Below are 14,628 nucleotides of genomic sequence, written 5' to 3'. Positions count from 1 at the left end.
GTGAAAGAATTGGATTTAATTCAAAGAAACGAAAATCCAGACGCCACCATTAAATACAGATATCCATGGTACAATTCACAAGTGTCCACAAGAATGAACAACGATTGTATCCGATTTCTCGGAGTTCTATTTCCAAATATTGAAAAGTTGATTTTGCCTTGTGTGAATGACAGACTCCGCGTACCTCAACGACTGCTCTCCAGCTTTCCCAAGCTTTCCCACGTTCAGATATTTTTTCTTCCTCCATTTAATTCATGGAGATCCTGTTACAGACAAGATGTGATTGATTGCCAAAATTTAGATTACACCTTTGTGCAAAATTTTGCCAAGATTCTACGGTTTAAATCAGATCAATCTAATCTAGTTTCAATTCCAAATAATGCAAAAAGCGAAGATGTCATTAATACTCTAAAATACTTTGTTGAAACTGAGAGATTCTCTTTGGACAAGACTGATATCATCACTTCTTTACATCCTACTAGCTTCACTCCTTCCTTAATTGATTACATTTTACAAGTACATGAAAAACAACAAAAGGCTGGATATGAACGTATCACTTTCACCCAAGAGAGAATCATGAATAGTTCATTATTTTTTGGTTTGCCTGATGCTATTATGGACTACATGTTAGAAACACAATTCTTCAAGAAATTAACATCTACTGAGAGTATCATTAGTTCAAGCTTTGTGAATAGCCTTCTGACTTCCATAACTTCATTGAAAATGGCCAAACTTTTATTTGAACAAGCAGAGTGGCCTTTTGTTTTTGATGAAGTCAAGAATCCATTATTGATTCTCATTGCAAATTCCAGAAATACTTCTGTCACCTCAGAATTAATCTCATTCTTTTGCAATTTGAAACCTGGCCTGATCTCTTTGGGTGACGAAAATGGAATCATTTCAAATGAAGTGGCTTCCTTGAACATTCTAAACTTGTACCTAAACATGCAAAAGGGTCTCAACGCTGATGATAGCATCATTGAAGCGCTTCATCGAAATGGAGCTGACATTACTTTTGTATGTCCAAACACAGGTAACAATTTTTTACATATTTGCCCTTATTCGGAATGTAAGTGGAACTTTTTGCAAAAAGTGTTGAATAACTCTCACAAAATTTAAATTTCTCGCTATTCCTTTATAGATTTGGCAGAGCATCTCCCAAAAGAATACTTTTTGGCCAAAAACAACAGAAACAACAATCCTTTTGAAAGACTTTTGAAACGTATTGAAGTAGATAATGACCTTACTCCAGACAAGGTTCGCCTAGCTATTCATGTATTCTGTAAAGCCTACAAAAAGTATGATATTTCTTTGGATGATTTGACGTTTGAAAATGACATGAGTTTGTTGCACAAAATCATATCGCTACAGAAATCAGTTGCCATTCCAGAACTTGTTATGGCTGATCTTAATTGTAACAAAACCGATAATCAAGGGAAGACTCCCCTCCATCTCTATATAGAAACTTGCCCCGAACATACAGGATTCGAAACTGCTGAAATACTAATTGACGCCATGGATGTTGAAGTTATTAACAAGGAAGATCATTCTGGAAAGTCACCTCTTTGTGCTTTATTAGAGCGGTACGCCCCTCTTCCTTTTGCAAGTTCATTCTCTTTTATGTATATTCGAGGCCCCACTGAAGATAACCACCTCAAAATAATAGAGTTATTACTTTCAAAAGGAGCTGACCTAAATCGATCAATTCAATCCTTGGATGGTGATGTATTTGTAAAGGGCAACATTGAACATAACAGAGTTATTGTTTTGGCATCTTTGCTTTACTCAGCTCCCATAATGGCGCCAACCACACTTGCCAATGTACTAAAGTATTGGGATAACCTTAATGAATTGTTGGTCACTCCTACCGAAGTGCAAGGAGTGAAAATTACTCCATTGTGCTTTATGCTCTCTTCATGGGTTTACAATAGTACAAAAGTTTTAGAGATGCAAAAGGTATTTGAAGGAGATCACTCAATTCTAGACAAGGAACTGCTCAAAAAGAGTATTATAACATTGAACGATCAACAAGTAGATCCCGTTTTGTATGTCCTATTTAATAATCCTTATATTGTTGACCACATATTCCAAGTTTTAAACGCCATACTATTCATACCTATTCAACCAAACAACACTGGGATGTGGTGGACTTATCAAGAATGTAACAGGAGCGATCTTTGCAAAGCATTGCTTGGATACCAATACGAAGACCTTCAATTTGGAACAATGAATATCCTCCATAGTGTTTGCAAAGCGAAAAGCGAAAACTTGTTGAGTCATTTTTTGACCATGTTGACCTCAAACGCTCCAGCACAGTGCTCAACACTATTAGCCTCTAAAACCTCCAAAGGTTATGATGTGCTGGACATTATTAGTCAATATGGAATTTACAATGCTGGAAAGATGTTAATCACTTATGCTGAACAATATTTATGTGACAAAATCAAATGGTCCAAACAGAACTTGAGATCAGCATTTAGCAACCACAAGTATGAGTTTTGTTTTTTGATATTGTGTGAAAATGATGAGTTGGTGGATGAATTTACTTTGGATGAATTAATGGAAATATGTATCGGATATACATTAGAAAGAACTGATTATGACAAGGATTTCCAAGTCTCAATTATTGATATGCTTGAATTTATTTTCAAAAGGACAAATAACGAACAAAAATCTAAACTGAATTGTCTTACAAAACCTTTCGCAATTACTAGATTCAAACCTAACCAAATACGAAGTGATAATTTCTCAAGAACCCTCTTGTGGAAAGCTGCACTTGTCAATGCAACCTCTGCATGTTCAAAAATTTCTCGATCAATAATGGAAAGAGAAACAATCAAACGTGACATATCTTGGTTGGAGCTTAGTTATTGGAAAGGATTGAATTACTTGGTGGCCTATATCATACAAAATGACACATCACACAGAAAGAGGAAACAAATTCTTACTAATAGCAACTTGAAGGCATCTACAGTAATTGAATGGATAACAAGAAAAATCCAACCTAAAGGTGCTACCATTTTACATTTACTGTGCGAAGATCTTCCATCAGGACGGAATTACATGCCATCAGTGAAGCATGAGTTGCTTGATGATTTGCTTAAATTCCTCGATAAAACAGACCAATTCGATGAAGTGGTAAATATTCAAGATGACAATGGAGAGAGCCCTCTTTTCTATGCCATTAGAAATCAATCGTGTTATGAAGAATTTTTGAGAGTTAGTGATCTCAAATTGAAAAACAAGGAGGGCAAAACTGTGGATCAATGTTATGATGTTACATTTTGCGCCAAGTATTTTGAAGAGAGCAGTGAAGCTGAAGAACAACAACGGATGAAAGATGAAACAGATGAGGAAAAGAAAGTGATAGAATCAAAAAAGAAATCAAAACGTTCAGTGACCTCCAAAAAACAAACCAAAAAGAAAAAGTAAGAGGTCAATAAAAGCATGTCTTTACGAAATTAAGAGTGACACACATTGGTTTATGTATCTCACCAAACCAACTTGGTGCACCAACAAATTCCCTTTGGACAAATTTTGACGATTTTTTAGAGATGTGAGCAGACATTTGGCTTCCATTTTAATCAAAAAAATGTCATCACTAACGGACAGCAGTGCTGATTCAACATCCAGTTCCTCTCGGGACAACACCTCTCGCCATTTTGTTGGTACCTATTGGACTCTACTCATTCATCAACTCAAAATTGCAAAACGCCAATTACTCGAAAATGAAAAATCTCGGAAATTGCTTCAACAAACAAAAGAATTCTATGCCTTTGCTCTTGAATTCTCCAAACAAGATTTAATTCAATTCCTACAGGATCGTATGAAAATTGTATTCTATTGTTTTATTGCTGGATTATTGATTGGATTTTTCCTTTTGAGTCATTCTCATGCCAACCTTTCACAACAACAAGAACCACACTCCTCCCATCCTCGCAATTCCTTTTCATTTCCATTGCCAGAAGGTTTCCATCCCGATACAACCTCTCAACATGATTTGAATTTACTGAGACACTTTTTTATGGTGTCATCTCGATCGTTATTGAGCTATGAGGGTGGAAACATTGATGCTTTTGATTCCAAAGTATTGAAAAGTTCAAATCTTGCCATTGCCACATCAGGAATGACCATCCAAAACTTGGATCCTACTTTGTTTTTCAAGAATTTTACTCTGAAAAGTAAACCGTTACTATTGGAGAAGGCATGTGCAGGATGGAAAGCAAAGAGAGGTTTGTAGAATTGAATTATTCATCTTAATGGAGGATCGAATGGTTCATGAATGTGAATTATTATTCTATCAATTAATTTTACAATTCTGATGCCTATCATGATTTGATGAAACGACAATCGTTGTGAAATAATATATTGTCAATGTTTTGAACACTAATGTTGATCATTCGATTGAACCATTAATATGGAAAATTTTAATTCATCATGAATTCCATCAAAATATGAACAACAGAATGGACCAATATACAGTATTTACAATCTAGTGTGGATGCATCCACTCAAATACTTGTTGAAAAAAGTAAGAACGACTTGATCTATGGAACAGTCGTTCCAGGACAAACCACTCAATTTGAAACCACTGTAGGTTGATCAAGATTTGAATCTTTTAAGCATTTCATGATGATGTGAAAAATTACTTCTGAATGAACCATCAAGAATTTTCAAACCTTTTGGAGCAAGTGGTGGTTGAAAAAGCATCGAGTGGCTCTTATTGAAAATATCAAGCATTTCAAACAGTTACAACATGACATTCCTAAATGGCCATTCCTTTTTTCGAATGGATTTTATTCACACATTTCCACACACTTGATCATGATGAGTCATGAATTGGCAACTCGATTGAAATTGAGTAAGTGAAATTACTTCTTGATGTGGTGATTCATCAATGCAAAAGACCTTTATGAAACATTGCATTGCCAATTCGTTGGATCTTCATCCTTCTTACTCTATGATCCATTTCAACTCGATTTGTAAGTTTTTTAAATTTCTTTCAAGAAATCTTCTCTCTTCTCATCAATGATGATGACGATTATTTCTCACCAATGATGATTATAATTATTTCAACAACATGATGGATCCAATAACTGCTGTTCAATGGAAAATTTCAACAAAATTCAAATGTTGAACTCAAATTTTCTAAAGACTCTACTCGAATCAACAAAATCCCCTTCACATTGAATTTAATCCTTATCATCCAGACTTTGAATTACATCCTCTCTCTAAATTTGCGAGATCATTACATGCAGAATTGAAAGAAGGAGATTGTCTTTTCATTCCATCCTTTTGGATTTATTCACACAAGACGCACTCACACAACCAACAGGATGATGCGACGAGTTTGAATATTGGAGTTCAATATCAATATTCACCAGTGAGTACAGCTCAACGTGTGGCTTTTGAATCGGTTCGACAATAAATATTCATTCACAAAGAAATTTCGAGAATAGTCTCAATTCTATGATAATCATTCCAAATCTGGTTTTATTGTTTTGGAATTTAAATTTTCTTTACAAAAAAAATGCAACAATTACAACGGAGGCTTCTCTCGGTGGCGGCGAGGGACAGAAATCTGAAACCGAAGCGATCATTAGATATAGCCATAAACAAGGGATCGTATGGGATGTAAGTACTACCAGTTTTTAATGTTTATAAATACAATTTATATGGATCGGAATTTTATAATTTGGATGGCATTCAATTGATGATGATTTTGAAAGAACGATAGAAGAACTTGATGCTCTCACAAGTAAAAGAGATATTTCGGAATTGGAATATACCTATGGAGGAGTTCAAAATATTGCAAAATCTCTCGGAACAGATATTGATCAAGGGATTAATAGTCTGCAAGTGGAAGAACGAAGAATTTATTTTGGAAAACATTTAAGCTCTCCAAGAAGAACAAATTCGTGGTTTAAATTATTTATTGATTGTTTTAGAGAGCCATTCATGACTACTTTCTTTATTTTGGCTATTTTGTCGATACTTTTTGGAGTAAGCCTTCCTGAAGATCAGTCAAAACGAAAAAAAGGCTGGATTGAAGGTGTCTCCCTGTTATTTGGATGTCTATTTGTTTGTTTGGCAAATAGTTTTAATGAATGGCAAAAGAAAAGAAAATGGAATGAAATTTACACGAAACAAGATAGCGAATACAGAGTGAATATAATACGAGATGGAAAACTTTGTTCCCTTTTAATGGAAGATAGTGTTGTGGGAGACATCATTCAAATTGAGCCAGGCGATTTTATTACATGTGATGGAATTATCATTGAGTGTTATAATTTAATTTGTGACGAAAATTTGTATTTTGGACAGCAAGAAATGACTCTCAAAGATGTGAAGCGAAATCCATTTATCACATCAGGGACATTTGTGACAAATGGATATGGAAAAATGCTCGTGACAAATGTTGGAGTTCATTCCAAATACTTTGAGCTTGGTTTAAACACGGCAAACGAAGAGGAGGAGGGAAATGATTCTGCATTGGAAAATCGATTAGCCAAAATTGCAAATAATATTTGGAAAATATCACTTGGATTTTCAATTGGAACATTTCTTGTTCTATTTGGAGGTTGGATGATTTTCAAACTTGTCTCAACAAATTCTGATTCCTGGGATCAATCTGATCTGATTACTTTTTTGAAAATTTTCACCCTTTGCTTTTCTGTGTTATTTGTATGCACTCCAGAAGGAATCTACAAAATTATTACCACATCACTTGCCTACTCTGTACGACGAACAATTAAGGATAATATACTATGCAGCTTTCATCAAACACCAGATGTTTGCGAAAGACTCGGTTACACGTCTCAATTAATTGTTGACAAGTCTGTCCTCACACAGAAAAAAATGGACGTTGTGAAAGTGATAATTGCTGGAGAGACCATTGAAATGAATGGAGAGAATCAAATTGATGAAACACTTTTGCAAATACTTTCAAGTGCAATTGCTGTCGATTCGAGAGCAACTCTCAAATATTCAGAAACACTTGAAAATTACGAAGGAATTGGAGATCACCTCGACTGCTCACTTTTACTCTTTTTACAACAAGAAGGAGTTGACTATGCACCCATTCGTAATTACTATCTCAAAGAGTACAAAATTGTTAAAATGTTCCCAATCGAGAAGGGTAAAATGACCACTATTGTCAACGATGGTAAATCTTACATTATTTTTACAAAAGGAGACTACGAAAGTATTATTCAGTCTTCTTCAGGTGAGCTACTGAAAGAAGGAATTGTGTCTCCATTGGATTCTACAAAAAAGAGTGAACTATTAGACAGAATGCACCATTATTCATCTGAAGGGTATATCGTCATTGCATTAGCATATCGAGAAATTGAAATTGATTGTTCAGATTGGACCTCTCTTTCTCCAGAATACGAAGAAGATTTTGTGATTATTTCCTTTATCATTTTAATTGATCCTATTAAGCCAGGAATTCAGGAGAGCATTGCAGAGTTGCACAAAGCAGGTATCAGTGTCAAGCTCGTCACCAGTGACAATATTCACATTGCAAGAAAAATAGCCACCGAATGTGGCATCGTAGGATCCAACACGTGTTGTGACGACGACACTGAAGGTTTAATGATGGAAGGTCCTTCATTAAGGCATTTAACCCAAGAAGATGTGACAAAAATTTCGAAAAATTTACGTGTCCTTGCCAAAGCGGATCCCTATGACAAGCTCCGACTCATCACCTCTTTACAACGAAGAGACGAATTTGTCACACTTTTTGCCTCTTCCTACAAGGATTTGACTGCCATTCAATGTGCCAATGTTGGAGCAGTTCAAGGAATAAGTGGTTCTCATTCTGCAAAAGCAAATTCAGATCTACTCATTACTGATGATAATCTCTCATCGTTGGTGAGAGCCATTGCATGGGGCAGAGCATTGTTTTACAATATTCAGAAATATCTCGTCTTTCATATGACCATTAATATTGTGGTGATGATTTTTACAGCTGCAACTTCACTCACTTCCTACCTTTTGACACCCACACAACTACCTCCCTTCAATCCAGTTCAACTGTTCTGGGTTCACATTATTATGGACATTTTTGCTGCCTTGTCATTGGCCTCGGATCCACCACCAAGTGAAATAATGTCGCAACTTCCCACGAAACCAAAACATAGTATTGTCACCAAGAATATGAAACTTCACATTATTGGACAAATTATTTATCAATTTGTTGCTTTGTTGGTGTTACACTTTGCTGGTCGATACATGTGTATTCATGACCAACAAGCGAACAAGATTTGTCTGTGTGATCCAATGCCTCCTTCTCCGAATCAAAGCAATAGTAATATTACTACCATTAGCATTACACAAGTGAGTGACACCATTGTATTCAATGCTTTTGTATTTTGTCAAATATTCAATCAATTCAATTGCAGAAGAATTAATAATGAGTGGAATCTGTTTAAAAGTATTCACAAATCACTCATGTTTGTGGGTCTTTTCGCACTCACTGTGAGCTTTCAAGTATTGTTGGTACAAGTTGGACTTGCAAGTTTAGTACCCTTGACATGGTATCAATGGTTGGTGAGTGTTAGCGTTGGCATGTTGTGCATTCCTGTTGGATATCTATTGAGATTCCTCAGCAAAAACATTCTAAGCAGTAACAAATTTAAAAGAGGAATGAACAAAATTAGAAATCGTGTGATAGGAATTCATCACTAGTAGTCCACTCTAGAAATGTCGTTTTGGTTTTCTTTTGCAACCCGTCATATGCGCCTGGCAGGCACAGTTGTTGCTGGTTTAAAGGTGAGCTAAAAGATCACACAGACAAGCTGTGATGGTTGTAGTTCAAAATTGTGCATGCATAAATAAAAGGAAATAGCAAATCTTGAAAGGAATCATTCTGGCTGCTTAATTCAAAATATTGAACTCGTGTGCAAATTCCTGTAAGACGTGGACACATATTTTCCCAAAAAATCATAAATTTCCTTCCTGGTGACTTTGTGTGGAAGATCTGCTTTCAGTCCTAACAATATAATACATGAATCAATTGATTCTAAATATTCACAAACATTATCGGTCCCATTTTGTGATTTTCAACCTTCAATCATGGATGTTGTTTCTTCAAAGGGTGAATGATCGCTTAAATCAAAGCAAAAGAAATAACTTCCGTGTACTGCAATAAAGTTCATAATAAGTGGTCTTAACCTTAAATTTCCCGTCGTATCCCACAACTTTATGTGATATTGTTGTTTTTCAGAGTAATATATAAATTTGCTCGTACTCTCAATTCCAACATAATGTTCATTACCCTCAAACGGGTAATCATTGAACGCTTTTTTAGCGAGAACACTTTTACCTCATCCGTGAGGGCCTGCAAGTATGAATTTTAACAAAACTGTGGAATTTTCTCGACTCCCTGCTGATAAATATTTGAATGAGTTCACAATTTTTGGCTTGAATCGTTTGTGAATAAACAATGAATTCTTTCGTTCATCATTTTCGTACACCTGTGGCAAGAATAACATGGAACAATCATTTGAAACATTATTCCACAATTGTGGAAATTGAATCCAATACTGATAAAAGTTTTTCGAGACTCTTCCCAATTGTAGTAGACATTCCAAAGGTAAAAATTGTAAAATGTACAAGACAATCTCATCAGGTAAATAAAACACTCAAATTCTGAAAATTATACACCTTTTCTTTTTCGGGAATCATCATTTTCTCATCATGATCCTGTAAAACCGACTTTGGTTGATAAACTAACGGATAATTCATTGAAAATAAACAACAAATAATTTTGTTTGTATTCAAAGTGCTACAATCACTACCGCCACTATTTTTACTCAGAGGGTTCAGTTGGTCGGAAATCAAATAAGAGTCTCCTTTTGGCGTTTTCATGTTATTTCCCATTTTTTTTAAAAGAAAATTCAGTGTTGTATGATGAGTTCATTCTTACTTTATCAATCATTGGATCCAAATTTCGATGATGATCTTCAAGCTTATTTCGTTCTTTAATCTTTCCTTTGTCTGTTTGATGAATTTATTGATTAAATTAACTTCGGATTAAATTTGAAAAACTAAAAAAAAATGCACCACAGCATCTCTCTCACCACCAACTTTGTGAAAAATTTCTTTCCTGGCAATGGACTGACGAGTCAGCAACAGACAAGCAGCCATGATGCTCAAACAGCCTCGTCCGTACCGGAACAAATTGCCCACGTACCTCTCGAGGAACAACAACAACAACAGAATATTTCAAACTCCTCAGTGATGAATCATCAGCAACAAAAGGCTATTGATGTTGAGCCATCATCATCATCCAACACTCTCGAGTCGAACAATAATGCATCGGAGAGAGTTCCTACTGCTGAAACTACACAAGTATCATCACCTGCAAATTCACGAAGCGTGGAACAAACTCCAGAAGTAGTGGAGAACGTAAAGCCTATTTCTGCAGAGGAATTTAGATTGGTCAAGTTTAAATATGATCAATTGAAGGTAAGCCTTTTTGTTAAAGAACGTTGTTAACGATAACGATGTATCATCATCATTGTTATTTTCGTTGGATGTTTTCTTGTTTCGATGGATCTTATGATGATGAAATTTAACAAATTTGGACAAAATACCACCACGACAACAACATTCGGACCTCAACATAGAATCAACAAAACAGACTTTTGGAGCATTTACAAGATGCCAGAGTTGAACACTTACAAGAAGAAATAGCAAAACTCGACAAATTAATTCCACATCATCGCACCATTCAATCCTACGGTTGTACAGCAGAAAAATCTGCTTTGGTTCAATGCCTTAAGAATAATGGTAATGTGCCATATGGAACTCTTAATTGTAGCAATTTATTGAACGAGTTCTCCAAATGTGCCCAAGAAAAACGCAGAACATTTTTGGGAAATCATGATCTCTAAATTAACGTCATTATAGGAAGTACCATCTGTATGAAATTAAAATGCGGCGCAAGGAGCCATGACACATTTTATTTTGTAAAGAAATCTATATCCTCAAGTGTTGGTTTGAGTAAAGCAAAAACATATTTTCAAAGATTAAGGTCACATGAGCATTGGAGATCTATCTCTATGAATTAATTCAAATAAATTTAATTCCATGGCGAATTATTCGGGTAATGCATACATGGGCCATATATTATTTGAGCCATAAGTTATTGAAGAATATTCACAGGTAAAGCGTTTGGTTTGGAATTCAAATATTCTGACCATTTGTGAACAAGAGAGTTGTCCAAGGTGGCAGCCTGGCTGAACTTGTTAGATTGTTCAAACAATGTGGTGGCCATTCCAAAATCTTTAGTTACCAGTGCGAGCATAGTTAGTGATTGTCTGTATATGACTTGTTCATCTTCAGAAGCTGATTCCATCTTGGTGTTGATGTCATTTCGAATGTCGTCCAACTTTTCAGGGAAATATTTCGAACAAAAGATGATGAGGTGCGTCAACGTGCTTGGATCGAGTACTGAGGCCCTACGATAACTCTGTTCAATAATGTTTAGAGCCTCTTGACGTGTCAATTCATGATCCTGCTCATCCTGTGGATTAGAGGTTGTAACTTCTTCCTCTGTTGTAGCAGGCCGTAATAAATGATTATTGTAGTGAGGTGAGGTAGTTGTAAAGGTATCCAATTTCTTTTCTCCGACGGATCCAAGTCTCACATACAGTCGAGCAAGATCAATATCATCCTCGTGTGTCTTGCTTGACGAGTGTATATTATCTGTTTTAAAGAAGTATCTATGATCATCCAAATAGGTCAACGCATCCAATCCATATTTAATATGGCCATGTTCATAGCAGAGCAGCAATCTCTTGTAGGAAGATAAAGAATCGATGGAACAAGCTTCTTTTGTGTATCCAAAAGCACACAAGAAGTCAGCTAAATAGTCATGGATTTCTTGGGCAATGAATGGTATCCATTCCATGGCCTTCTTTGTTAATCCAGCAGCAACCAACATTCTAAATTTGATACTTGGAGTAATAGAGATATTGTTAATGCTGTAAATTTGTGATAAATAATCCAATACATAGAGATTGTCTCCAACAACATCCATAAATGAAATAACACCTTTGGGTTTTGGTAATGGAATTGGATCTAAACTATTTTGCTCGTCGAGAAGGGTTTTTTGGGAAATTTGTGAATAAATGGCAACGTCTAGACTTGCTAATACAGTAGTAAATATTTTTCCACTTGTGACGAAAACTGCCTTAATATCATGTTCTGTGTTTACAAATAATGTAGAATTCCACCAAAAAGCGTTTTGAATTTTTTCTTCAACATAGTACTCCATCTTGAAAATTGGATGACATGAAAAGATAGCGTAAGAGTCTGAATAGGCCATTAAACATTTTCCAGAGAGTGGGTCCCAAGCAACAAACGAAGGTTTTGGTAGATAGGGTTCAGGTGATTCTTGTCCAAAAGCATCAGAACCCTCCCATGTAAACAATTGGTAACCGTTCTCATCAGGATAATTCGTATATCTTACACCTAACAACAATCCACCGAAAATTTCATCGATACTACCGCCAAATGTTGGGATACTATCATGAACAAGCTTGACACTAAGAAGAAAGTTAATATGAAAAATCTGCTGAATACGTTTCACCTACCTTGAATTTTCAATTTTCTTAATCGAGACCTTTTTGGTTGTAAATCCTCCTTTTAGAATGGCAAACGTATCACTAGAGGAGCTCCAAACAATGTGTGAGCAGTCTCTCTCAGATGCAACAATTTTCCAGGCATCCTTACCAAAAATGTCATAAATGAAATACTCTCGTTCACTCTCCACTAATACTGAAACATATCTTCCACTGTAACTCACGTCTAATTTAACATTTGTTAATTTTCCCAAGTTATGTACAGGTTTTTCGTTTGAAAGATCCTTCTTGCCATCAGAACTATTTCGGAAAGATTTTGTGATATTCAAAATAATAATTCAAAAAGTACTTACTTGGTTTCAATAAATCTCTGATAAATTGTTTTTTCTCTCACATACAAGACAAATTTTCTTTTGTCTTCATGAACCTCAATGTTAAAAAGAGATGGGTCCAAGGGTGGCGAAGTTTGTTCAATGAGAGGGGCGCTAAATAATTCTGGTCTGAAAAATCCAGAGCAAACGGGAGGTTTTCTATTAAAATCCATTTTCGTCATCAATAATCCAAAACTGGTTCCCAAGAAAATTATATCATGGTTCAGTGGATGTTGATGGATGGTATAGAACTTGGCATCCTTGTGATGAGAGGACGCAAGAGCCTCCACGTCCACAATGGACTTGTCAAAAATGACGGGATCTGTGTTCAAAGCGGCTGACATTCTGAAAAGACTTCTCTTTTGTTTCTTATTTTCTAACATTAGAAGCCACGAAGGATTGCAGTTGCATGTTGTGACCATCGCCAAGTTTTTCATTGGTACTTTTGTTTTGGTTTGTTTGATGATCTTACCAGAGTTTAGACCTCTCAATGCAATTGTCTTATCATTACCAGCAGTTATTAAATATCCAGTATGAGGATCTAGAATAATGCTTGAAATGCCCTGCTGACATTTTTGTTCTGTATATTCAGCTTTATCATTGTCCAAGTTCCAAAGTGATAAATGTCCGTCGGTAGAGCAAGTAACAAGTCCAGGATACTTGCTAAAAGGGTCCTCCTTGGGAACCGTCAAAATATGTGACACACTTTTTGGATGAGCATTAATCACCTTGTTGAGTACTCTCCTTTGTTGAAAATCCCAGAATCTAACAGATCCATCGCTGCACCCTATTGCTATAACAGGTTGCCGATATAAAAAGTCAAAGCAAGTAATGGTCTTATTGTCCAATTGACTCGACTTGACATCATCAAAAAAGAATAGCAGAGAGCTCACCTCATCATATCTCAACATGATGATTCTAGAATCTGTTTGAAGAACCAAACATTTTGGAGGTCGATCATTTACAAAATTTCCACCAATAACATTTCCATTCACTCCGACCATTCTGGACCTATCCTCGTCATCATCGATTGTTCGGGTTGATGTTGGTATCTGTACTTGTTGTTGTTGATTAGAGTCAGCTCCCATCATGGAATTTAATTGTCTGAGCTTCCAATACTGAACGTGTTCATCATAGAATCTCACCGATTTCAAATCTCCAAACTTTTCATTCTTTGTAAATAATTCCTCATCGTACCAATACGGAAGTTGTACGTTTTTAAAATTCTTATCAAGAGTCCGATATAAATTTGTTTCCTCCTTCTTACTCTCAAACATTGAATTCAGCGAAAAGGTGTGCAACAAATCATTTTGAACGTAATCAAATAAATAGACTGAGCCTCTCTTATCTGCAAAAACCACCCAAGACTTGACCGGATGTACATCACAATAATGTACTTTCATATTAGAGAAGAAACTTTGTCCCTGATTTAAAACTTCAATCACGGGAGGCTCATTCGGATCAAGAGCTCGAACTTGTTCGGGTGTGAGTTTTTGCAACTGTGGAGCCATTTTTTTGAGTGGTGAACACAGATGATTTGTTTATAATGGGAACAATTTTAATAAGGAGGACAACAATATTTGATGGTTCATCCACTCATGCAACTGTTGTTGCAATTCTTCTTGTTGTTGTTACGTTTGGATTTCATGAAACTTTGAGGATGG

At 35.8% G+C, this 14,628-nt stretch overlaps 5 protein-coding genes across 5 annotated transcripts; 4 read left to right on the top strand and 1 right to left on the bottom strand.

Moving 5' to 3' along the window:
* Positions 1-93: 93 nt before the first annotated feature.
* On the top strand, positions 94-3,432 carry FDP41_012714 (uncharacterized protein; the record flags this gene model as incomplete). The annotated part of the gene is made up of 2 exons (XM_044703264.1): positions 94-1,069; positions 1,142-3,432. The coding sequence occupies 2 exons, from the start codon at positions 94-96 to the stop codon at positions 3,430-3,432; spliced, it is 3,267 nt and encodes a 1,088-aa protein (XP_044565639.1).
* Positions 3,433-3,592: 160 nt separating this feature from the next.
* FDP41_012713 (uncharacterized protein) lies at positions 3,593-5,428 on the top strand (the record flags this gene model as incomplete). Its single annotated transcript, XM_044703263.1, has 5 exons — positions 3,593-4,232; positions 4,466-4,593; positions 4,669-4,861; positions 4,907-4,982; positions 5,155-5,428. 5 exons carry the CDS (start codon positions 3,593-3,595, stop codon positions 5,426-5,428), a joined length of 1,311 nt encoding a protein of 436 aa, XP_044565638.1.
* A 102-nt stretch (positions 5,429-5,530) lies between these two features.
* FDP41_012712 (uncharacterized protein) lies at positions 5,531-8,691 on the top strand (the record flags this gene model as incomplete). The annotated part of the gene is made up of 2 exons (XM_044703262.1): positions 5,531-5,634; positions 5,730-8,691. 2 exons carry the CDS (start codon positions 5,531-5,533, stop codon positions 8,689-8,691), a joined length of 3,066 nt encoding a protein of 1,021 aa, XP_044565637.1.
* Positions 8,692-10,062: 1,371 nt separating this feature from the next.
* On the top strand, positions 10,063-10,901 carry FDP41_012711 (uncharacterized protein; the record flags this gene model as incomplete). The annotated part of the gene is made up of 2 exons (XM_044703261.1): positions 10,063-10,473; positions 10,635-10,901. 2 exons carry the CDS (start codon positions 10,063-10,065, stop codon positions 10,899-10,901), a joined length of 678 nt encoding a protein of 225 aa, XP_044565636.1.
* Positions 10,902-11,152: 251 nt separating this feature from the next.
* On the bottom strand, positions 11,153-14,475 carry FDP41_012710 (uncharacterized protein; the record flags this gene model as incomplete). The annotated part of the gene is made up of 3 exons (XM_044703260.1): positions 11,153-12,557; positions 12,606-12,893; positions 12,947-14,475. The coding sequence occupies 3 exons, from the start codon at positions 14,473-14,475 to the stop codon at positions 11,153-11,155; spliced, it is 3,222 nt and encodes a 1,073-aa protein (XP_044565635.1).
* Between the last annotated feature and the right edge of the window lie 153 nt (positions 14,476-14,628).

Source organism: Naegleria fowleri (genome assembly GCF_008403515.1).
Source record: "Naegleria fowleri strain ATCC 30894 chromosome Unknown tig16, whole genome shotgun sequence".
NCBI lineage: Eukaryota > Heterolobosea > Eutetramitea > Acrasida > Naegleriidae > Naegleria > Naegleria fowleri.
This window is presented reverse-complemented; position numbering and strand designations above follow the sequence as displayed.